At 38.7% G+C, this 25,855-nt stretch overlaps 1 protein-coding gene across 2 annotated transcripts; it reads left to right on the forward strand.

The window, feature by feature from the left end:
- Positions 1–1,849: 1,849 nt before the first annotated feature.
- Positions 1,850–25,327, forward strand: LOC114642661 (membrane-spanning 4-domains subfamily A member 4A-like). 2 transcript variants are annotated; one of them, XM_028791523.2, is made up of 7 exons: positions 1,850–1,930; positions 2,997–3,192; positions 5,553–5,660; positions 15,864–15,920; positions 17,746–17,916; positions 19,851–19,964; positions 24,860–25,327. In XM_028791523.2, the coding sequence occupies exons 2-7, from the start codon at positions 3,019–3,021 to the stop codon at positions 25,007–25,009; spliced, it is 774 nt and encodes a 257-aa protein (XP_028647356.2). In that variant the 5' UTR covers positions 1,850–1,930; positions 2,997–3,018; the 3' UTR covers positions 25,010–25,327. The 2 variants fall into 2 exon arrangements, with proteins under 2 accessions (XP_028647356.2, XP_051779272.1); XM_051923312.1 differs by lacking the exon at positions 17,746–17,916.
- Positions 25,328–25,855: the final 528 nt, after the last annotated feature.

A 25,855-nucleotide genomic window follows, 5' to 3' on the forward strand; every position in this document is an offset into this window, starting at 1 on the left:
AAGTAAAGCCTGTAGAAGTCTGTGCGTCCCTCCATGGACATGCCTCCCCAGACCATCACTGACACACCAACAAACCGGTCATGCTGAATGAAGTTACTGGTGGCATAACATTCTCAATGGATTTACCAGACCCTTTCACGTCTGTCACATGTGCTCAGGGTGAATCTGCCCTCATCGGTGAAAAGCACAGAGTGCCAGTGGTGGACCTGCCAATTCTGGTATTCTATGGCAAATGCCAATCAAGCTCCACGGTGCCAGGCAGTGAGCACAGGGCCCACTAAAGGAATTTGGGCCCTCAGGCCACCCTTCTGAAGTCTGTTTCTGATTGTTTGGTCAGAGACATTCACACCAGTGGCCTGCTGGAGGTCATTTTGTAGGGCTCTGGCAGTGCTCATCCTGCTCCTCCTTGCCCAAAGGAGCAGATACCACTCCTGCTGATGAGTGAAGGACCTTCTATGGACCTGTGCAGCTCTCCTCGAGTAACTGCCTGTCTCCTGGAAACTCCTCCGTGCCCTTGAGACTGTGCTGGGAGACAGAGCAAACCTTCTGGCAATGGTATGTATTGATGTGCCATCCTGGAGAAGTTGGACTACCTGTGCAACCTCTGTAGGGTCCAGGTATTGCCTCATGCTACCAGTAGTGACACTGACCGTAGCCAAATGTAAAACCAGTGAAAAAACAGTCAGAAAAGATGAGGAGGAAAAAATGTCCGTGGCCTCCACCTGTTAAACTATTCTTGTTTTGGGGGTCGTCTCATTGTTGCCCCTCTAGTGCACCTGTTGTTAATTTCATTAACACCAAAACAGCTGAAACTGATTAACAACCCCCTCTGCTACTTAACTGACCAGATCAATAACACAGAAGTTTCATTGAAATGATTTTATATTCTGATTAAAAAGTGTTCCTTTAATTTGATGCTGAGAAGATGTGCAATGTCTATGCCAGCAGTGCCTATGATGGTATTTGAACCTGGGATTCTAGAGTTGTGGGGATGGCAGAACTATCTTACTACAATGTTCACTATAACCATGCATTTTCATATATTTAGTAAAACTTTTTTTATATACAATTCATTTTATATTTGAGCCCCAGCTTATGTGTAGAATTTTCTCCTTTTATTTTAAGTGCAGTGAGTTTACCTTTTTACTGGACACTGCAGTTTCCTCTCTCAGTCTTAAGACATGTAGTTAACTACAAGACCACTCTAAATCTGGTAAGTTTGTATAGGTTGCTGTCTAAAAATTCCTAATACTGAGGGTTTTTTTTAACTTATGCAGGAAGATACTAAAATATTGTTAGAGGACATTTTACTACAGAATGCAGGCTGATAGAACAGATAGACAGAGATTTGGTTTTCTGGAATAAACCTTTAATTGCCTTTCTGACTTCATTATAAAACCATTGTTGGGATTCCTTCCTCTTGCCTACAGTTTTAGTTTTCATTACCTTTAGTAAAACGTCTGAACCTTAACACGGGATTATATTAGAGAAGATGTTATTTTAACATTAGTATGTCTCTCTGACCGATTTATTTTTTTATTCTGAACGCCCATGGAATACATAGATAGGATATTAAAAATGGAAGGTTAACAAAACCAGAAGAACCTTTGAATTATATTTAACACGGCACATCTTCCTTGGACTATTTCGTTATTTGTACTGTACTCATAACATACAGGGATGTCACCGATCAAGTAGATAATCATCGGGAATAACTTTAATAATGGTCCCTGTTAATGAAGCAGGATTAAAAACAAATGATTTACTGCATCAGGTAAGGTAAAAAAAAAAGTCTCCGAGTTGTGTAATCCTCTTCTCAGGTGGTTAGGTCAGTATTTACTGAATACATTTGTCACCGCCCAGAAGGGAGAAGGAGCGCGGCTTTGGAGCGTCAGGACACCTGATCAAGTTTATTTTTCAACACGAGCAGGTGAGCCTTTTTACGGGATTTATTACATTATAGAAATGATGATAAAAGAAAAATCAAATACGCTTGATTGGACTATAGATGGTAGTTTACATGTAGTAATTTGATAAAATGTTTAAACGATGAAGTGATCATGATAGTTTTAATTTTTTTTTCAGAGAGACACAGTTAAAAACTCAGTTCCCGTTGTTGACGTGCTCATGTATCGCTGTTTTCACCGATTCACTGAGTTATGCATGGTGTGAAAGCGATCGGGAAAGGTGACGCAGCTCCTTGAGTTTCTGGCACAACCTTTCAACGCAGGCAGGATCACATCTCCATTCCCGACAAGATTGCCACCTATTGAATTTCTATTCCATTTTACCTTTCAGATTTTAACAGTCCGTTTTGTTAAATGCAAAAGTCTAACTGTGTTCGAATTCAGCATCTGGTTATCTACTTATGTATGTCCAGTTTTTCCTCCTGCGCCACTAATTTTCCCTTGACACCTCAAAGAAGGGAATGTGGTGCGTGTGCGTGAGTGAGGCGCTCAGTCCAGAGTTCGGTCCTGCCTTGACTGAGTGAAGCCGGGACAAGCTTCGGCTACAGCGGCCATGAATCATTTTAGGCAGAGAAGAGATCCTTATGAGGTTGTTTTAAATTGGCCGGTGTGCTTTTGCTCCATACAGCCAGGATCAGGAAGAGGCTGGTATAGTGCTGTCTTGTCTTGTTTGTGTTTTAATTCTAAATTTAAATTTTAATTCTATTTTCAATTTATTATTTGCATGTCATGTTGTTACACTGTGGACCCTGAGCTTCGCAATTTCGTCTATCTGTATACTTGTATATGGCTGAGATGACAATAAAGTTCACTTTGACTTTGACAACCTTCAGTATGAGGAAACAAATCAGCTAGCTTGATGTACTCCATAGAAATAGGTGATTAAATAGTAATTAATAGCCTTGCTATTTTTAAATAGATTTGATTATGTTTTCAAAATTACTTCCATAAAAGTTCATAAAAATGTTATTTTTTTATATGAAATAGTCTAGAACAGTGTCCCCTGTGAATGTGCATTTTGTGTTTCAGAACATTGTTCTCAGCAGAAGAAATGTCTTCTTCATCTGTTATTCAAACTCATGGGATGCTGGTGGTAACTCAGATTATAACACCAGAAAATGGACCTGGTTATGTTGTACCAAGTGCTGAGATCACTAAAGGTGGATTTTGTCAGCTTCCAAAGATGTTTCACAAATTTCTTAAAGGGGAACCAAAGCCACTTGGAGTAAGTTGTTGTTGTTTTTTTGTTACCTTATAGTTTGCCTAATTAAAACATTCATCTTTATGCACTACATCTTGGTTCTTATCAAAGTGATATGTCAAACAGTTTACACTCTGAAGGTCTATAACATTTGGATCAGTAACTCAGGGTCTCAAACTCAGTTTCTGTTTTTTACTGTCAACTATTTCTTTATAAAAAGACAATTCTTGCCATTAATGCAATACATCCATCCATTATCCAACCCGCTATATCCTAACACAGGATCACGGGGGTCTGCTGGAGCCATTCCCAGCCAACACAGGGCGCAAGGCAGGAAGCAAAGCCCGGGCAGGGTGCCAGCCCACCGCAGGGTGTGCACACACACACACACACACACACTCACCAACCACACACTAGGGACAATTTAGAATCTCCAATGCACCTAACCTGCATGTCTTTGGACTGTGGGAGGAAACCGGAGTACCCAGAGGAAACCCACGCAGACACAGGGAGAACATGCAAACTCCATGCAGGGAGGACACAGGAAGCGAATCTGGGTCTCCTAACTGCGAGGCAGCAGCGCTACCCACTGCACCACCGTGCCGCCCATGGAATACATTATTTAGTTTTATGGCTTTTTAGTCTCATTCTGTCATAGAAGACACTGCAAAAACTGTTAATTGTCCTTTTTCTGAGAGGACAAATGTTTCTTTTTAAACATTTTTGTAAAAAAAAAAAAACCTGATATAATATAATGGACAAATAGGTGCAAATTGGATCAAGTTTTCTGGTCATCTTTTAGTTCAGTTTGCATCTCATTATTGCCTGGCTACTGGGGACCATGAAGGTTTCTGAGTGTTAAAAAGCCATTCATTAAATGTACTCAAAAGAATAAAGTTCCGTTATCAGCAGTACTTGATTACTTTAAGAAAATGACTGGAAAGAAAAACCAGCAGTCACTGCAGAGCCCAAGGGTCTGAGTCTAACATCTGTATTCTAACATATGCCTGTGACTTGAATGGCATTATGTTTGACCCCTGCCCTTCAAATTGCAGGTGGTTAGCCCACGTTGTGGCAGCACGTGGTTTCTCTGGGCTGAGTCCAACCAAACTACATGGTCTAGATCAGGCATGTCAAACTCACTACCATTGGTGGGCCACTTCGACTGCCATACATGCGTCAGCAGGCCGCACTGTAACAAATACTATTATACTATTATACAAAGTTACTGTAGCTTTCTTTCCAATACTGAAAACTTTAAAAAATGTAACACTTAAAGTTTAAAGTTTAAAAAAAAGTAATTTATTTCCATACAATCTCCGTACAACAGAGTACAATTAGAGTCTTAGCCTCTTAGCTAGGTCCTTATATAGGAGTTTTACAGTGTGAGATCTATTTCTTTTGTCCCGACACTTGGCATCTCTTGTTAGTAACTAATAGTAACGGCTATTAGTACTCGTGATGGTCAGTTCTGCCCAGTGGCGAGTCTCAGCAGCCCAGCCAGTAGTGTAACCTGCCAGGCTGCTGCAGCCTAGCACTTCAGTTGCGATGTTGCGGCTCATTAACTTTGGTCAAGGCTAGTAGTGGGGGTTGGGGGGCAGTGTCAAGCCTAGGGTATCAAGGAGCTGACGGCGCAGCTGCAAATATACTAGCAGATGATGTTTCTGGTACCGTAATGCCATGGGAAAATGCACTTTTGTCAGAAGGCGGAAGTAAGAAAAATCAAAAGTAACGCCGAAGATGCAGAATGATTCAGTCACAAACGATAGTAATCATTTTGTACAGGTTTAGTGCTAACTAGGATCTGTCATGCGGGCCGCACAGATTTCTGTTGCGGCCCATGGGCCGTGTGTTTCACATGTCTGGTCTAGATGCCGACTCTCCAACACACACCATCCGCAGGAGTTAGTCACAATATGTGTTTTCTGAACGTGGATTGATTTATAGGACCCAGAATGGAAATCAAATTTTTGTATTGTTCTTTCGCAAGTCCCATCTCATAGTCTTTTTTTGCCCTGTATAATTCTAAGAGGAGCAGAAGACACCAGAGTTGTCTCTAATGTGGTAAATTAGTTAAGTATCTTGGCATGTAGTTAGGATGTCCACTGGGTGCCTCCAGCATAAGCTGTGCCAGGCACAGTCCACTGACAGAAAACCCAGAAGACACCTGAGAAAAAAGTACCTTTAAAAGAGACATTTGTTAGACTTTAGTTGCCTTGTCTGTCCAACTTGGCATGTTGCCATTGCAGTGCACACTAGGCAAGAGGATGAAGAGTGAAGTAATTGAGATAAAACTTTAATTATGAAAAAAATGCTCTCTGAAGTGTTTTGGGAAATGAGCCTTAAAATCCTAATTAATCATTTTTTTATGATTATTATTACAGATTGTCCAGATCATGATAGGGATTGTGAACTTCTTATTTGGGATCATTCTTTGCTTTATTGTATCCCTTGCAGCATTTACTGGAATTCCGTTTTGGACTGGTTTAATGGTAAGCAGTGTTCGGTGAGATTTGGAAAGTGGGGAGGCCAACGTGAATGGGGGAAATAAGTTGGGGTGGTGACTGTTTATTTTAGTAGAAAAACCCAAAGTGTGATATACTGCTTTTTTTATTCAATATATGTTATACTGCATATTTGAGATTTCTATGGCATTATTTAATTTACAAGGGATGTTCAAAAAGTTTACACACTTTTATATTTTTGTTGGAAACAGTGAAGGAGGGAGGAGTAGTAATTGGGCATTAAAAAGTTGGTATGACGCTGGGAAAATTGCACCACAAACAAAGGTGACTATGTAGAAATTTGTTTTTGAAATTCTTAATAAATAGAGTTAAAAAAAAGTGAGGAAAATTTTTGAACATCTCTCGTAATTATATCATACTTGATAGAGACAGCTTAAACTTGTGTTTTACCAACCATTTTCCTAATAATGCTACCAATACAGCGGAGGTGATGCTTTTATTGTTCTAGTTTAAGCACAGAAGCTTATTTTACATGTAAAAGTAAAAGAAAATTACCTTACGTGAACATAATCACGTAATTTACAAAGCAAGATAAGTGAACCTTATATTGCACACTTTAAACAATGCACACAACTCCACATCGTCATGATCTGGCTTCTGTTTTTCATTTTTTGTAGTTATTCCTTAGTCTCTAAAGGTATTTGTAACATTCTTTAGGGGGTTTGGAGGCCAAGGCATCCAATGCCTATTTAGTTTCAACATGTTTTTAATGATGTTAAACATGAAATGCGTTCCCCCATCACACCATCTTGTTTTTCTTGTCGGCACTGCCATATTCAGAAATACTTGTTAATGGTTGCTAAACTGTTGCTAGGTAAGGTCAACCAAAAGTGTGTAGCATAACCAAGTTGAAGGGATAAAGATGTTGCCCAAAATATGTGGATATGACCTAAAACTTAAGGCCACTTCTGATTGTTATTACTTGATATCTACTGTTGTTTCGACTTTGTTTCTGTTCTTTGAATAAACCTTACATTTTTTTAATTTGGCTCTGATTAAATGATTTATTGTCATTATTGACTCCCTTTCAACTTTCTAAAACATGATTTTTTTATGTTTTGACCTTTGTTTGCTAAATTGTTGTCTTTCTGTTATCAACCATTGTCTGTTATATTGACCTTGACTCATCTACTGATTACCTTTCTGTTTTAAAATCAGCTGCCAATTTTATGCAGGCAGTACATAACTTTGTATAAAATGAATTACTGATAGATAACTTATCAAAGTAAACTACATGTAGATGAAAGTAGAAATACCAGTTGGGCAGTAAATTGTTGAATCTTCTAAATGCTGTACAGAGTAATACAGTAGTTAACTGTGGAATCCGATTGGGTGAATGTCAATTCACACTACAGTTTAATCTTCCGGCAACGAGTAAAGTGGATGGTGAGATTTCTGAGCTCTACAGCAGCTCTTAATCAGACTTAAGTATTCCTCATGTAATGAGGACCCAGTGGCAAAGGTAACCTGGAGTCAGAGGGTGAACCTGGGTTTCCTCTGAATAATCCTGTTTCATCCAGCCTTCATGTTAGGGTAATTGTCAGCTTGAAAAAGGGCCTGTATGAGTGAGGGTGAATGCTCTTGTGAGTGCACTACAATGGAGTGATATTTTATACAGCATTGATTTTTGCTTAATGCTATTGGGATATATCCTTCAGTTTAACAAAGGCCACATCCCTAGCTTTAGTTTTCATGATCATGATCATGTTTCTTGTTTTATGATTTATTTTGGTATATCTGTTAACATGAATGTTTTTGATAATTGTTTTTCTCTTTTTCTAATTTTATTATTTGTTTTTGTTCTTTTTTTAAACTAGGGGGCTCCGCCCCCTGCTCGCTTTGCTCACCTAAGGTTTGGTTTACCGGATATACAATTTAAAGAGATTGTTATTTTCATGAGAATAGGTTACATATGCATTATTTTCACTTTTACTTTAGAACTTTTGTAAAAACAATATTTGTCCTTTATTTCTGGCCCTGGGTGTGGTTAAATCTCTTTCTCGCAGGACATATAATGCTGCTCGCATTTTGAACGGGGGGGCTTAACGCATGCTAAGGAGAAGCAGTCGGATCATCTGCTGGCTTGCTGCTGCTGCTGGCAAGCGGTGTGTTCCGCTTGTCTCGCTGTGCGTTGATCATTTAAAAGCCTGCACAGCAGCTGTCCTTTTGCCACTTCGCGCCTCTGCTGCTTGTGTTGTAAAGGGTGGGGTGGGGGTTTGGGGGTGCTGAACGCAGCTAAGAAGAAGCAGTCGGATCATCTGCTGGCTTACTGCTGCTGGCGAGCTGCGTGTTCTGCTTGTCGCTTGTTGATGTTTTAAGAGCTGGGAGCACATGAAGTGTGTCTGCCAAAAGCATTCCAACAAATGCTAGGTTAGATGTCCGTGAACTTGTTTTAAATTTTGTCTCTCTGCCTTGTCTCATGTAACATTAAAGTGTCTCTCTCACGACGTCAAATTGTCTCCCGAGAAGATCACGTCTCGTCTTCCTCCCAAGATTTGTTTTATCATAGAGAGATATGTTGAGCCCAAGGGGACAGGGACTTCTGATGCTGAAGCTGTGCCTGCCTAAGGCCTTATAAGGCCTTGGACGGCTCAGATCTGAGCCTGACTCTCCTTTTGCTATGCACCATTTTGTAGTTTCATGGAATTTTGCTCTTATATTTGGATTTTGATAAAATGTTCTGGACCTTTTATCTTGTTTGCTTTTGGAGTGCATGTGCACATTGACTTTGATTGCTGCTTTCTGAATAAAATTCTTTAAATGTTGCACTTTTGGATCTTTTTATTAATAAAGATTATATTCTAAGAAATTAGTTTTATTCTTTGTTGCGGGGAATTTTATAGGTTCTCCTCTCCTATTGGGATTTGTTTTGTTTAAGACAGGGTCGGTACATTTCCTGATATATAAATTACTTTTTTATGTCCCTTTTGTCAATTTTGACCCTTTGGTTATTATCATTTACTCTAAAGCTGTAGTTTATGTTTATTATTTTTATACTCGTGTATTTGTATCAGTTTTGTTTATTGTTTTGTTTTGCATGTGGATGTTTGTTCTGCCATTTTCCTTATCTTTCATGGGTGGTTCCATATGAGGCAGGGGCACCTCTCAATCGAGTCTCTAGTGAGGGACTATTCCCAGCCCAATAAAGGTTCATGGGAGTTGCAGTTCTTTGTGGTACATTGTATGTGCTTGGTGTTGTTATTTTCTTTATGGATTAGGATTGGCACACAATTACTGTGGACTGCCTTTACTAAGGCACCTTCTTTTTGCCCTGTTTGTCTTATTTGAGCTATTCTAGAAAGTTGATTCTGTTCATCTGAACATAGTTTTTTCAGCTGGAGACACGTTACATCACCCATCCAAGTGACTTCCTCAGTCTCAGCTGACTGCAGGTTTCTCCAACCTTATAAACAGTACCTTTGCATAATGACCGAAACTAGCACCATTGACTAACAATGGGCCGTGTGATCAATGATATGCAAGTTGTCCATTGATCAATGGCCATGGGCACCATTCACAGAGAGTTGGGGAATGGCTGCAATCACAGCATTGTAAGATGGTAAAAGATATACCCTTAAGCCCCTTCCTCGGTTAAGAGATGGTCGTTAATTTTTCACGTAAATGGCCTCCTTGACTCCTCGCTCAAACCAGCATTCCTTCCTGTCCAGGATGTACACATCTTCATCACTGAAAGAGTGACCACTGTCCTGTAGGTGTAAATAGACTGCAGAGTCCTAGCCTGATGAGGTAGCTCTTCTGTGTTGTGTCATCAGCTTTGCCAGTGGTTGATTTGATAGATAGATAGATAGATAGATAGATAGATAGATAGATAGATAGATAGATAGATAGATAGATAGATAGATAGATAGATAGATAGATAGATAGATAGATAGATAGATAGATAGATAGATAGATAGATAGATAGATAGATAGATAGATACTTGGTTTCCCCGATGTATAATTCACTGCAATCCTCTTGGCACTTAACTGCGTAAACTATATTACTCTGTCTGTGCCGGGGCACCCGGTCCTTGGGGTGGACCAATTTTTGCCATAGCGTGTTTTGAGGTTTGAAAGCCACCGAGACCAGGGGCCTCATGTATAAACGGTGCGTACGCACAGAAATGTTGCGTACGAACCTTTCCACGCTCAAATCGCGATGTATAAAACCTAAACTTGGCGTAAAGCCACACACATTTCCACGGTAACTCATACCTTGGCGTACGCAATTTCTCCGCTCGGTTTTGCAGACTGGCGGCACCCAGCGTCAAAGCAGTGCTACTGTTCCTATGTGGTTACTCTTTCTTAGATCCACATCCACGGCGGCGGCTTTGTCAAATACACTGAAATTAACCGCATATCGTTCATAAATTTAATGCATCTGATTGTAATTAACCTGTAACAATATAATGGTCCACAGAATGGTCAAACTACTGTTCCTGTGTGCTCATCCTTTCTTTCTTAGCTCCACATTCCTGACGCGGCTTTATAAATACACTGAAATTAACTGCATATTGTTTATTAGTGTAATGCATCTGATTGTAATTAACCTGCTGCAATATAATGGGCCAGGGAATAGCCATAGTATTCCAAATACCATAACTGCTTTAGCGTTGTTACGCTCACTGCATCTTGTTCTTCTTTTTGCTGTTCCCGTTAAGGGTTGCCACTGCGGATCATCTTTTTCCATATTACTCTCACTGCACCACTCGGAGTATTTATATCACTGTATCTGAGTGTGAATCACAGCAGCAGATGATCGGAAAGAGAATGATCGGTATATAGTTTCAAGTACACATTACCTCAACCACGGCAAAAAGCGTCAAAGCCTTTCCTGTATGGACCTTGCGTTTCAGAAACAGTTTCATCCCAAGAACTATAAACGCACTCAATCACCTCACTGTAAACTTGCACTACAGTTATAATATTGCACAACCTGCGCTACTTTATAAAGCGCGTATGATGACAATATCATTATTAAGATGAAATGCAGCAAAATATGTTGCTTACAGTATACAGATAAAACTTTAACTTCATTTAAATAATCTGTATAATAACATGCTTTCATTCCTATCATCATGAAAATGATATCACGTATACATCTCAGTATTTTAATTATTCAGAGAGTTGTAATATGTCGAATGTAATGCATTCTGTGCCCTGTCGGAGAAAGAGAAAGAACGGAAGCACGTAGTGATTCACACACATAGAGCACATAGAAGATCAAACACAGAAAAAAGCATTTAACATGCTACTTGAGAAACTAGTAAAATAAACGATTTTAAGATGAAGTTTATGATGTTCTACTTTAATGGCAAAATAAACAACGTGATTAAAGTGGAAATTTCGAGATTAAAGTTGACATTTCGTGCTTTTTTCCCACTGTGTGCCTATGTTTTTTGTTTGTACCCTAATACGCTTTCATATGACACTCAGACGGTGGGCTACGACTCGCCTTTTCACAGCGACTTTGATATGTGATTTCTTTTTTATTTCGGGCACTGTGCGACTTTGTGAAGTTGAGCCTTCAAGTTTCTCTGACACTCTGTCACTCGATCAGCTTCCTTTTGTTGATTATACCACTGTTTAAACCAACAAATAATACGTTTTTCCTTTGCCTCCACTTGGTATTCGCTGAAATTCTTATATTTTCTCCCGTGCTTTTCCCATTGTCTTTTCACAGAAGGCTATTTATATTGATTTGCATATTCAAAGCGGCGTAATTCTGGGAGGAGTTGGGGCGGGACAGAAGGCGCGTGCACGTGCGTTACTTTTCACGCAAATCGGGATTTATGTAGTAGAAGAACGTGAAAGTATACGTGCGCACAGATTCCTGCATCTGGATTTTTCTGTGCGTACGCACAATCCCGCTTTTGTGCTTACGCCATGTTATAGTGTGAGTTCTACGCACGGCGTTATACATGAGGCCCCTGGTGTTTTGAAAAAATGCATCTCAACTCCTTCTGATACTCCTGACACATAAGGGATCACTAAAGGTTTTCGCTTAGGCAGCGGTTGTCCTTCCTCTCTCCTGGATTGCTTAGAGCATTCTTTGGGTGTCTTCCCCGCTTTGACAAAAGTCCAACTGGGATAACCACATTTACTCAGGGCCTTTTTGATATGATGTTCTTCTGCTTCCCTGGCCGCTGTGTTTGTGGTGTTTGCTCTGTGTTGTAGAATCCTAATGACACCTATTTTGTGCGAGAGTCAAACCTTAAATACTGATCCATATGCGTTGGTTTACGGTACACATCAACTTCCAAATGTCCTCCATTGCGGATGACAATTTTACAGTCTAAGAAAGCTAGTCTATCACGTTTCATGTCCTCCCTGGTGAACTGGATGTGTTTATCCACTGAGTTGATGTGGTCAGTGAATTGTGGTACCTCCTGAGATTTGATTTTCACCCAGGTGTCGTCCACATACCTGAACCAATGGCTCTGTTGTGTTCCAGGATAGGATAATAGTGCCCTCTTTTCCACTTATTCCATATACAGATTAGCCACAATAGGTGAAACTGAGGAACCTATGGCACACCCATGTTTCTGCCTGTTCCTGCATGTTTCATTGATCACACGGCCCATTGTTAGTCAATGGTGCTAGTTGCAGTCATTATGCAAAGGTACTGTTTATAAGGTTGGAAAAACCTGCAGTCAACTGAGACTGAGGAAGTCAATTAGATGAGTGATGTAACGTTTCTCCCGTGGAAAAAACTATGTCCAGATGAACAGAATCAACTTTCTAGAATTTTCTTACCTGAATTATTGAGCATGCATCGAGACATATTTGAGCTATTGTTTTTGTTTATTCTTATTTGTAATAAACTTTTATTTATAAAGATTCTTTGTTGTCCTTTTTATGATCAGGGCCAAGGGTTGTGTGGGCAGCACGGTGGCACAGTGGGTAGCACTGCTGCCTCACAGTTGGGAGATCTGGGGACCTGGGTTCGCTTCCCGGGTCCTCCCTGCGTGGAGTTTGCATGTTCTTCCCGTGTCTGTGTGGGTTTCCCCTGGGTGCTCCGGTTTCCTCCCACAGTCCAAAGACATGCAGGTTAGGTGGATTGGCGATTCTAAATTGACCCTAGTGTGTGGTTTGTGTGTGTCCTGCGGTGGGTTGGCACCCTGCCTGGGATTGGTTCCTTCCTTGTGTCCTGTGTTGGCTAGGATTGGCTCCAGCAGACCCCGTGACCCTGTGTTTGGATTCAGCGGGTTGGAAAATGGATGGGTTGTGTTGACCCTTACCCTTGTGGAGCTCTCAGTTTATTTTTGTGATCTTTGAAGCTAAAGCCAGCAGTTAGTATTTGCGGCCTGGCTGGACTAAATGATTCTTTACTAGTTACACCAGTGAAGACTGTGGCCTGCTTCTTGGCTGAATTTTAGAGGGGTCATTAATCTTGCATTGGGGAGAACTCCTATCATGACAGGATTCACAGGACTGGGTCTTTTTGGGGTGTTGGACCAACACCTGCTTTTGAGTTTCATGGTAAGACCTATTTTGAGTTTTCTGGTTTACTTTTAAGATTCAGGCCTTATTAGAGCTTTAGGGGCCTGAAGTCCCAACAGGTTGGCCCAGACTCCTTGAAGCTCTGAAGTTCACAAAATGGATGGATGTGTGGATGGGAGGGGAAAAAAATCAGTTGTGAAAACATTTTCTGGCCTTGCTATTTGTGTGTCTGCAATTCACACACATGTTTAAGAGTAAACTTCCTTCCAAAAAAGGCACATGTGTTAGATTAATTGAGGACTCTCAGTTGCTTTTGTAAGAGTGAAAGTGGGTATGTAAGTGTTCCTTTTATAGTAAGGTTAATAGTAAAGCATCCAGAGCTGGTTTATACAGAAAAAAGTTTATCCTTATGTTTTTGTTGAAAAGTTACATGGAAAATGTGTTTTCACTTCAAATGCCAAACACTGTTTTCAACTAAAGTACACATAAACAGTTGTAATACATTGTGATCTTATGAGTCACCACGAGGAAATGTGTCTGCCAACAAGCAATAACTATAATATTACAAGTGCAACATTTTATTCCTTCTGTAAAACACAGAACACATTCACTCATGTATCCATGTCCACTTACTCTAATGTAGAATCACAGGTATCAGCCTGAGAGCAGCAGTGAACACAGGACAGCGTCAAACCCTGGATTATGTTCCAGTTTATCACATATCCATTCAGCCGACTCATACCAGAACAATTTAGAGCAGCAGCTAGTTAACCAAACCTGATTTCCTCCTATATCTTTGGGATGTCACAGTAAACAGGTATACCTGAACAAAAACCTACACAGACATGAGAAGAACATGGAAATTACATACAGAGAATGACTGTAATGGGGATTTAAAGCCTAAAAATTAACCACTGCAACCACCTTCAAAATATATCCATCCATCCATCCATCCATCCATCCATCCATCCATCCATCCATTATCCAGCCTGGTATATCCTAACTATAGGGTCATGGGGGTCTGCTGGAGCCAAACCCAGCCAACACAGGGCGCAAGGCAGGAAACAAACCCCCGGGAAGGACGCCAACCCACCGCAGGGCACATACACCCACAACCACACACACTAGGGACAATTTAGGATCGCCAAAGCACCTAACCTGCCGGTGGCACAGTGGGTAGCGCTGTTGCCTCGCAGTTAGGAGACCCAGGTTCGCTTCCCGGGTCCTCCCTGCGTGGAGTTTGCATGTTCTCCCCGTGTCTGCATGGGTTTCCTCCCACAGTCCAAAGACATGCAGGTTAGGTGGACTGGCGATTCTAAATTGTCCTTAGTGTGTGCTTGGTGTGTGTGTGCATGCCCTGCGGTGAGCTGGCACCCTGCTCAGGGTTTGTTTCCTGCCTTGCACCCTTCGTTGGCTGGGATTGGCTCCAGCAGACCCCTGTGACCCTGTAGTTAGGATATAGCGGGTTGGATAATGGATAGATGGATGGATTTCTGTATGTAATGAAGCTTTCAGTGTACATTAATTCTTTAAGATCTAAGCTCAATTGGCAAATTGACTCAGCCAGATAATGATAGTATTTGTTGTATAAGTATGTAGGATGAAAATCCAAAATTCTATTCATATGTCAGATTTGCTATTATATACTGGTGATGCTTTACTTAATGCATTTTATGGAAACATTTTTAATAAATTTAGGATAACACTTAAGCTCAGTTTTAAGTGATGTTAATTAATATCTCCAAGGAACTGTGTTCAGATCCCAGGCTGAGGATTATGAGAAGTATATACTTTTCTCTGAGCACTTTGGTTCCTCCTATGATCTATAGACTTTTGGGGTAGATTAATTAATTTTTCTGAATTGGTTCATGAATGATTTGCCGGTATGTATAGCTGTTACCTATGGTAAGCATCAAGTCCAGGGCTGGTTCATTTTTTAGAAAATACTAGAGGTGGTAGCATCTCGGTGTCACTAAAGAACTCCTGGTGCTAGGACTCCAGAACCCAAAATGGAGAGTTCTAACCTGGAACCCCTGGAGTCAATTTAAAACAAACCGTTACTTTGAAAGTAAATCTGCAGGAACTTTATTGGAAATTAACACACAATAAGACTTAAGGCTACCTTACAGCTAGAGAAGCAGTTGAGAGGAGTTGGCTGCAAAGTTTCAGCTTTCAAGAGGAACAAATGCCATACAAAAGAACAAGAGACCGGGGATGATGAGTGGTCTATTGCAATACTGTGTGAAGGGCAACTGGGCGAGTTCATAACCGCCCAAATGGATAGGGTTTTGAAAGCCCAGAGAAGCTGTTGTGTTTCTAAATTTTTGTTGATTTGTATTTTAAACTAAGTCAATATAAAGTAATTTCATTCCTTTCTATGTTTTATTTCTGACTTAATAATGGTGTCATTTTTATTAATCATCTATACAATGTGTGGCTGATGTCATGAGATTCAACTCCTATCTAAGCTAAAACAACCAAAACAGGATATACAATAGCCACTAACATGCTGCTTTTTAAATATTATTGACTGATCACAATCTGATTAAGTATTCATGAAATTCTAGAGCAAGCATCAGATGTTTCTTTATTGCACAAATATATGGTTCTCCAACACTGGAGAAATTTCCTTATTGAGGCAAAAATACTGGAAATGTTAATTATAAATATACTGTATATTAAAATCATTATACATGTTTATTCCGGTTGTCTTTTCTTCCCTAACAGTACATAATTTCCGGATCTTTCTGTGTTGCTGCATCAAAGAATTCCAATTCTTGTCTGGTGAGTCCTCAATTCTGTGTAAAGCATTAAACAGAAGAGCGCATTGGTATGAAATGCGGGAGAGTACAGTATGCCATTAATAAACTGCTAGTGACACATTACCATTTACTCTATTGGATTTCCAACTTAGGACTATCTTTCATATTTATTAAATAAAATTAGGAATGAAGTCTTTACTATTTCATTTCAGACCAGTTTTTAGGCATGCCACTAGCTCTGAAGTGGACTGTTACCATGTTTTAGTGAGCTACAGTTTTTCTAGGTGCCAATGAAAACTCTTATTTTTCTTAATTGCAATGATAGGTATAGGTATCAGTTTCCTTCCAAACAGCTAATAACACTTTTATATTCTGTGTTGTTCTATTGTGTGATTTTAAAAATTTAATTAGAATACTCATAAGGTTTTTAATTTGATACTGTGTTCTGTAACAAGGGTATGTTGCAAATGGTGTTAATATAAAAACTAATCAGTTTATTTACAAGTGTTTCTGTTACACTTGTGAAATGATAAACAAACTTAAGGCTTAAAAGCCAAAATAGTGCGTTTCTAACCTCCTTTTTAATGAATTCAGTGTGTTATTAATTTTTGCCATTTTATCATATAAACATTTTGATTTTAATTTTGCTCTGATGATTTTGTTGTACAATATTCTTGTTACTATATCATTCATCTGTTTCACAAGTCCAAAAATTTACCAAGAGTTCTAGACTTTTATTTACTTTAATACCTTCCATGTCTGGGCTGGCGCCCTGTCCAGGGATTTGTTTCTGCCTTGCACCCTGTGCTGGCTAGGATTGGCTCCAGCAGACCCCCTGTGTTAGGATATAGCGGATTGGGTAATGACTGACTGACTGACCTTCCATGTCTGTGTTTCATTTATTCAGGCCATTAGACCAATCTAGATGAGAATAGGCCATTCAGCCCAATAAAGCTTGTCAGTCCTATCTGCTTAATTCATCTAAAATAACATCAAGTTTAATTTTGAAGTTCCCTAAAGTCCTACTGTCTACCACACTACTTGGTAGCTTATTTCATGTGTCTGTGGTCGTCTGTATAAAGAACAACTTCTTAATGTTTGCACAAAATTTACCCTTAACAAGTGTCCAACTGTGTCCCCATGCTATTGATGATCTTATTTTAAAGTAACAGTCTTGATCCCCTGTACTAATTCCCTTCATAATTTTAAACACTTCAAAACATGTCTCTTCTTAAACTTCTTTTACTTAAACTGAAAAGGATCAGCTGTTTTGACCTTTCCTCATAACTCATACAGTCCTGGAATCAGCCTAGTCGCTCTTCTCTGGACTTTTTCCAGTGCTACTATGTCCTTTTTGTAGCCTAGAAACTAAAACTGTACACAGTACTCCAGGCGAGGTCTAACTAATATGTCATAAAGCTTGAGCATAACCTCCTTAGACTTGTACTCTACACATCATGCTATATAACCTCACATTCTGTTAGACTTCTTAATGGCTTCTGAACACTGTCTGGTGGTTGATAATGACAAGTCCACTATGACTCCTAATTCCTTCATATAAGGTTTACTAATTATTTTCAGACCTCCTATTGTACATTCAAACCCAACATTTTTATTTCCTACATGTAATACTTCGCATTTACGGACATTAAATTTCATCTGATACAAATCTGCCCAGTGTTTATTAGTATTACATGAGCTCATTTTCTGTGGCATTTAGGAAGAACTGTTGTTATTATTATAGAAATTGTTGAGTGCTGAAAAAATAGAAATATTGTATGTATGAAATCAGGGAATTGATAAAGTGTAAAACAGTGATCCTTAATCTGTCTTTCATTCTCTTCTAGATAAAAGGAGCCCTAGGCACCAACATCGTCAGTGCAATTTTCAGTGGAATCGCCATAATTATATATTCATTGGATGTGACATATTTTTCCTATACACGCTATCGTTCCCATTCTACGAATAATGAGAATTCAGAAAACTATGAGTGCCAACTACTGAAATATTTGTACCTGGTATAAGATTTTGTATCTTAATTAAGTTTAATATTAAGCCATATATTTTAGTCATGTAGTATGTGTTTAATTTTCTTGTTTGACACACTGTTGCAGTGTAAAATGACATACATGCTAATAGCTGCTTCATCATATGATTTATCGTTATATACCAATCCATTTTCCAGAGAATCTTCCAGAGATAAGTTACTGGGCAGCTAGAACCTTTCCCAGAAATCATCAGGTTTCCGGTCCATCACAGGATCAACATACACACACACATTCACATTAAGTGCTAATTCACCAATACTAATCCACCTAACACACATGTCTTTGGACTGTGGAAGGAAACTGGAGCACCCGGTGGTAATCCACATGGATACGGGGACAACATGCAAACTCCATGCAGAGAGCGCTTGGGATGTGAATGTCATTCTCCTTACAGTGAGGCAGCAGTGCTATCCATAGAACCTCCATGCCAACCACCACAACATATATGTCTTTTTAAACCTGTAGTACCAGTTAAAAATGCAAATACCAGAGAACATAAGAACTCCATACAATGAGTGACTGGCTGAGGATTTTAATCTTGATTCCTGAGACTATGTGGCTGTAGCATTATCTGCTACATTGCAATGCCTTCCTACTTAATGTGCAGCAGAAAGCATGTGAAATTGCAAAATCTAGTGAACTAAAATGCAAAAGGATTAATCATGTTTTTCTTCTTGAGATGTCAAAGGTGCCAAAAGTTAGAACTGAGATGAAAACATGGTGAAAGAGTGTGGAATAGAGTACTTCTAAAAATCTTAATACAATATACTCTAAGTAGGAAAAGTGGAGTAGCTATTTTGCTTAATCAGTTTAAAGTAAGATCCAGTAACATTAGGCATGTATTAATATTTTCTTCATGTATTTGCAATGAATTTAGTATTTAAGACATTGTACGATTAATTTCTATCATTATTTCATATGTATATGTTCATTTTTACATGTGCTTTTATTACTATTTTTGTTGTTTTCCTGGTCCCATTTTGTTTGATGTTTTCCAATTGAAGGAAATGCCATTTTGTATATTTTTGAATGTCCACGGCCATATTGTTGTTGGTAACAGCAGTCTGTAACCCAATTGTGATGACAGGAAATTGCAGAATTGCCACAATGGTATATAAGATGGCATTGCACTAGTTCTGGCTTCCAAGATTTTAGATATTGTGTGATTTTTTATGGAGTTAGTTAGTAACACATCTTTCTGGGAAGTCAGGACTTGGCAAGTTTTTGAAGTAATAGTTTGGTGTGCGTATTTAGTTTTGGAAAATTTAATTATATCAATTTTTTGGTTCAGATGCCCTATTTGATCCCAGATAACCATTGTTTTCTTTTCATCTTCAAGTCCTTTTACACCTTTTTGTCAAGTTTTCTTCTGGCAGAACAGTTTTAGGCAGAGAAAGAAAATTTAACACTAAGACTGAGAGTCTTTCTATTTTGAAGACTTCTATCAAATTCCAAAGAGACGAATAATATACTGTATCTTTTTAAAGATAATTACATCTTACATTTGGACTACAGATAATTAGTCCAGTGCAGAGGCACCTTAAATTAAATTAAAACTGAATTGGTAGATTGCTTGCAATACTTCAACCTAAAAGCATAAAATCAGTAAGAACTGGAAACATTGTACAGATATTTACATGTATAGCTTTGTAAGCATCTAGAGCATTCTGTCCTTTGAAACCAATGGGACAATTAAATCAATGTGTTTGTGGATGTTTATAGGACTCTCATAATATTACTTTATACTGTATAAATAATGTGAATTAAAATTGCAATCCATTTGTAAGCAGGTATGAGTAAAAGTGATCTCATACAGCAGCCAATTAAAGTGAATGTATTAATTCTTAATGAAATAAGTACATTGAACATGATACTCTAACTTGATGAATCTTTGCTTTTGGCAGAATGCAGGAAACGGAATCAAGGGAATTCTGCTAGTATTTGCAATTCTGGAGTTTTGTGTGACAATTTCTCTATCTGCCTTTGGATGTAAAGCTTTGTGTGGAAACAATATTGAGGTAATTATTTGTAGTTAAAAAACTATCATCTTTATTTTCTTTAGTTTTGTTTCACATTATTAAAGAAACATACATGTGGACAGTGAGCTAAAAACATTTAACTGTAGTTAAAACAGAATATTAAACTATAGTAACTCTCTTGATAGTCACATTATGATTAGAGAGTTCTCAAAATGTAATTTTACTATACAGCGTAAATTGAAATTAATTGCCAGTCCATCTATCTACTATCTGAACCTGTTTGTTCAATGGCAGTGCCAGAAGTAGCTTTAATCTCCAGACCACTGAGCCCTAAGAAGAAAGTGGGCCCCAGTTGGGTTATTTAAGTCAATCACAGAGATATTCATTCAGACCAAGACAGTCCAGTTGAGGAACATTAGTATTCGGAAAAACCCACACATATCTATCAACAGTACAAATATTGTGGCAAGAGTAGGACTCATAACCAAGTCCCTGGAGTGCAAGACAAACCTGCTGATTGTTATGTCATTATGAAATCCCCATAAGTGAAATATAAACATCCGAAATATTTATTTGGAAAATACCTCATAATATATTGCAGGCATAAAATATTTGAAAAATCATAACTTGGATAAAAACTATTTTTAATTCTGAAATAAATGTGAAATTAGCAGTATGGTTTTGAAGTTCTAACCATTCATTCATTTTCAAACCTATTTAATCCATGTATAGGATTGTAAGGAGCAGAAGCACCAAGCACAAAGCCAGAAGCATGTCAAGTCACTCATACACCCGCATTCATTCCTGTTCTAACAAAGTGTCAAGCATTTAACGTAGCATGTTAGTCTTTGACATGTGGGAAGGCAAAGACAATACCTGATGTGATACCCATTGTTGCTTTAAAAATAAGTTAAAAACAGATTTCTTGTTAAAAAAGTCTTATAATAAATTGGAAAAGACTGTCTCTCAACATAAGTCAGTGTCAAGCTACAGTTAGTTTCATGGGGTCAGATGCAAGTCTCGAATGACAATACATGTTTGGGACAACTCATTAAAAACTTTACAGTGAATAGCAGTGAAATCTGTCACTGAAAAAGCTCCATCTACAAGGTTTATTTCTAAAAACCTGCCCCGAAATTCCTCCAGACTGTACACTTAAAATATTTGTACTCAGTCATGTCAGTCAGTCATTTTCCAACCTGCTATATCCTAACACAGGGTCACGGGGGGCTGCTGGAGCCAATCCCATCCAACACAGGGCACAAGGCAGGAACAAATTCCTGGGCAGGGCGCCAGCCCACCGCAGGGCACACACACACACACCAAGCACACACTAGAGACAATTTAAGATCGCCAATGCACCTAACTTGCATGTCCTTGGACTGTGGGAGGAAACTGGAGCACCTGGAGGAAACCCACGTAGACACGGGGAGAACATGCAAACTCCACACAGGGAGGACCAGGGAATTGAACCTAGGTCTCCTTACTGCGAGGCAGCAGCGCTATTACTGCGCCACCGTGCTGTCCCATTTGTACTCATGCATTTCAAAAACACATAAAATAACTATGTAAAGACAGTGAGAGAGAAAAAGAAACTAAACAGAAGACTTGATACTGAGGAAAAATAGAAAGCTAACATTTCTGTTATCAATTCAGGAGCTCAGTAGCCCAAGGTAAGTAAAGCTTAATGATTCATTTGTATATTGTCATGAGCTTGGTGACAGAAGAGACAGACAAACACACATGCACACACACGCACACACACACATACACAAACCCCCTCTGGTACTTGGCCCCATGTGTTTGAGATTTTTCTGATTGCACCATTATATGCCTTTACAACAGCAAAAAGAGTTTAGATAAGCATTGTGGTCTATGCATATACTACATGCTGAAACTGTACAGCTATTGTGTTCCTGTTTCCAATCATAGAGTACCTTACAATAGTTATTCATTAAAACCTGCAGGAAGAAGGTGGGTGCAATGCATCCTTGTCCTTGGTTTTGCTGGAGTTGTGTCAGTGTTGTTAGGCATATTTGTTGATTTTTGTGTTTTGAATGTAGAAATTTGCATTGCCTGTGGTTCTTCATTAACAGTAGTTCTTTTTACCTCCTTTTGATGGGGTATGGCACACCATTTACTTTAAATACATATTTTGCAGTTTATTTTTTCTCAAACATAGCTGCCAATTCTTTTAACCTTACACCCAACACGATTGTCTTTGATCAAACCTTGAACAACAGCAACAGCATATCATTTACTTTTAACATTTTATTACTTTTTTACCATTTTGAATACCAATGTATAATCTGATTTCACACAAAATATTTTCCTTTTGCAACAGGTTATGTTTATTTTGAATACATTCAGTGTGATCTTCACACACATGACGCACGCTAATGTGTTTAATAGGGATTGTTTTAGGAGACATTGAGGCAATAGCCAACTTGTTGTGATCAGGAGCTTACTCCCTATCCAACCAGGTTAACAAGAAAATCATTGTTTATTGCAGTTCAGGAGGCAAAAATTACCTTAGATTCGGAGGTTTTGATTCTCATCTCAAACAGTTCTAACTTGTCTAACCCCACAATTCAAACCAAACCTCACTCTAAAATGAAGCTAAAATGATAAAATAACTCACAATTACAAGAAGGGCATAGATCCATCCATCTATCCATTTTCCAACCCGCTGAATCCAAACACAAGGTCACGGGGGTCTGCTGGAGCCAATCCCAGCCAACACAGAGCACAAGGCAGGAACCAATCCCGGGCAGGGTGCCAGCCCACCGCAGGACACGCACAAACACACCCACACACCAAGCACACACTAGGGCCAATATAGAATCGCCAATCCACCTAACCTGCATGTCTTTGGACTGTGGGAGGAAACCGGAGCGCTCAGAGGAAACCCACGCAGACACGGGGAGAACATGCAAACTCCACGCAGGGAGGACCCGGGAAGTGAACCCAGGTCCCCAGGTCTCCCAACTGCGAGGCAGCAGCGCTACCCACTGTGCCACCGTGCCGCCGGGTGTAGATCATACTATAATAAATATTGCATATATTTTAATTAATTGAAACTAATATGAATATAATAGGCAGCACGGTGACACAGTGGTAGTGCTGCTGCCTCTCAGTAAGGAGACCTGGGTTCGCTTCCCGGGTCCTCCTTGCGTGGAGTTTGCATGCTCTCCCCATGTCTGCGTGGGTTTCCTCCTACAGTCCAAAGACATGCAGGTTAGGTGCATTGGTGATTCTAAATTGTGCTTGGTGTGTGGGTGTGTGTGCCCTGTGGTGGGCTAGCGCCCTGCCTGGGGTTTGTTCCTGCCCTGTGTTGGCTGGGATTGGCTCCAGCAGACCCCCGTGACCCTGTGTTAGGATATAGCGGGTTGGATAACGACTGACTGACAATGACAAGATACCCACAGGCAGGCAAAATTTCTAAGCCCTATCTCAAATCTTGTTATCCATAAATTTTAGAAAACAGTAAGAAAACAAGAACTACCCTTGATGCATTTATGTGCCTGACAAAGATAGCTCATCTGATGTTCTGAAAAAAAGCTTACAATCATCATGAGCAACCCCAAACTGTTGTGCCATCTCCCATGTACTCATAAACCTTATGCTGATCAATAAAACACATGTAGACAACACTGACAAACTATCAGCACCTGTGCCATATTAGAACAAAGTGCTTCCTTGTGCTTTCTGATCATCTGTTTCCAGTCATCATAACATAGTTTCACATATTAACAACAACAACATTTTTATAGCACATATTCATACAAACGATATAGCTCAAAGTGCTTATCAAGATGTCAAAGAAAGAACTACAAGAAAAGAACAACAAATTAGAAGCAGATAAAAAATTAGAATGAATAAAGTAAATTCCAAAAATATCAAATAACAATATATCAGTATACACTTGCATAGAAATTAATTTTAAGTCTCTATAGAATCTATGGTTAGATGATTGGGGAGGACAGAAAAAAAACAGGAGCTCAATGCTGGAGAAAAATAAAATCAGCACGGGCTCCAAGGCCAAAAAAACACCCAGCCCACCTCAGGCATTGTACCTAACATAGATGTACTTAGGTAGTTTCTTACTGTTTTTAAGCTTCTTCCTAGGAGATTCAAAACAGTGGGTTTCACAGACAGTTGGAGTATCTGCTTATGTTCTAATATTACATTTGGCTGCATAGTACTTTGACCATAGTTAATTATGCTAAATATGAAACTTTTTAAGTACACTCAGAAATAACATTGCAGAAAAATCTTAAATACGATTATTAGTAATTCAACTATTTATCAAAAAAACAACAAATCTAAATATGTTTTTGTCAATTGATACACTTAAATGTAACTTTTGTGCATATTCCTATAAGATGATTGATAGTAAATATTTTGTCTGGATCAGTCTCTCACACATAAATATTTCTACCTTTGGCTCTCTGATCAGCTACTACATACTGGTGAACAAAATCTGGTTGAAGGATTTGCTTTCAAAACTTTTGTTCCAGACAACATTACATGAAATTTATTTGGAATCATCTTGAGTATCACATTTAGCTCATACTTTTTTGGCCTGTCCTCTGGGCCACACTCTAAATGGTAACTAATCCCTTCAAGAGCACACAATCTCATAACAACATATCTCTAAGAAAAAGGTCATGATTCTAGGACAGGATTTTCAGGAGTCTCTTAAAACTGATTCGGAGTGTTACACATGACTATAAAGTATATTTTTTCAGTTACATTATACATGACACATTTTCATATCACTGATGATGATCTTAAACTGCATTCTCTCTGCTCAAACTACATGGTATGTTTCTGTGTATATTTTTTTCTGACATCCAGTAATTACTGTTCAAAAATGAAATAATCCATAATCTGATAATATTACAATTCTATTCACGCTTTTTGTGTTTCAGCCTTCAGTTATCATTCAGAAATCACCAGAATCAACAAATTATCCTGTGCAGAATTACTCTGACAATGCCATTCCTCCACCTCCAACTCAGGAGTACATCCCCTTTACTATACCAGCCTGCCCCCCTCCATATTCTGATCAGATGAAATAAGCAGATAACAGTGAAAATGCTTAGATGATAAATTAGAAGAACAAGTTTGGCTTCAAAATGTTAAGCTTCAATACAAAATACTTTTTCAGCAACAAGCATGTGCAGATTACCTTATAAAATCACTGAAAAATTAGTTTATTTTGCATACATGTTGTTGAAGTTTGAAATTGTAACCTAGTTTGAATTGTAAGCAGCTTGTAATGATGTGCTATATAGGAAAGGCCCAAATGTAACAAAGAAGATAGATTCATTAATATGTAACTATCTACGCTTTGCAATTTACAAAAATAAAATAAAACATGAATATAAAAAATGTCAGCATTGTTTTCTTCTTCTTTTATTTCAGTTTGACGCAATACAATATATAAGTAACATTTTAGGAATGGGTGGCTTATTGGTGTAATAGAATGTTTTACTATCTTAAGACAGTTTTGATCATTGTATGTTATCAGGTTGATTACTACTTTTAAATGGCAGCCAGTATAGTTTTTGTGTCTACAGTGGAGTTTGTGTTTGTGTACACCTTACAAAGGGGTGTTATCGTGATCCAGGTAAAAAAAATTGTATTATGCCTGATGAAGACAGGTCTATAACCTGTTTTCTGTTATCATGCCCAAGGTAAGGAGATATAAAAGAAAGAGACAACGAAAGGACACTCATAGATTTTGTTCACTAAAAACTAGATAGGATTACAATCAAGTACTTTACCTATAATTCTGTTTATAGAAACAGAGTAAATAATATATAATCCATTGTAGGGTACTCTCACTAACATACACACTCATTAGCTAGACAGAGTATGGGTGATCAGTTGTATAACTGTATGAGTTGTGTAATAGAATGGCT

The sequence above is a fragment of the Erpetoichthys calabaricus genome, chromosome 2 (genome assembly GCF_900747795.2).
Source record: "Erpetoichthys calabaricus chromosome 2, fErpCal1.3, whole genome shotgun sequence".
NCBI lineage: Eukaryota > Metazoa > Chordata > Cladistia > Polypteriformes > Polypteridae > Erpetoichthys > Erpetoichthys calabaricus.

Excerpts from the sequence above, each read along its gene's own strand:
- LOC114642661 (XM_028791523.2), top strand. The coding sequence starts at position 3,019 with ATGTCTTCTTCATCTGTTATTCAAACTCATGGGATGCTGGTGGTAACT. Across the intron at positions 17,917-19,850 it reads TACTGAAATATTTGTACCTG|AATGCAGGAAACGGAATCAA; the intron begins GTATAAGATTTT and ends TGCTTTTGGCAG. Across the intron at positions 19,965-24,859 it reads TGTGTGGAAACAATATTGAG|CCTTCAGTTATCATTCAGAA; the intron begins GTAATTATTTGT and ends TTTGTGTTTCAG.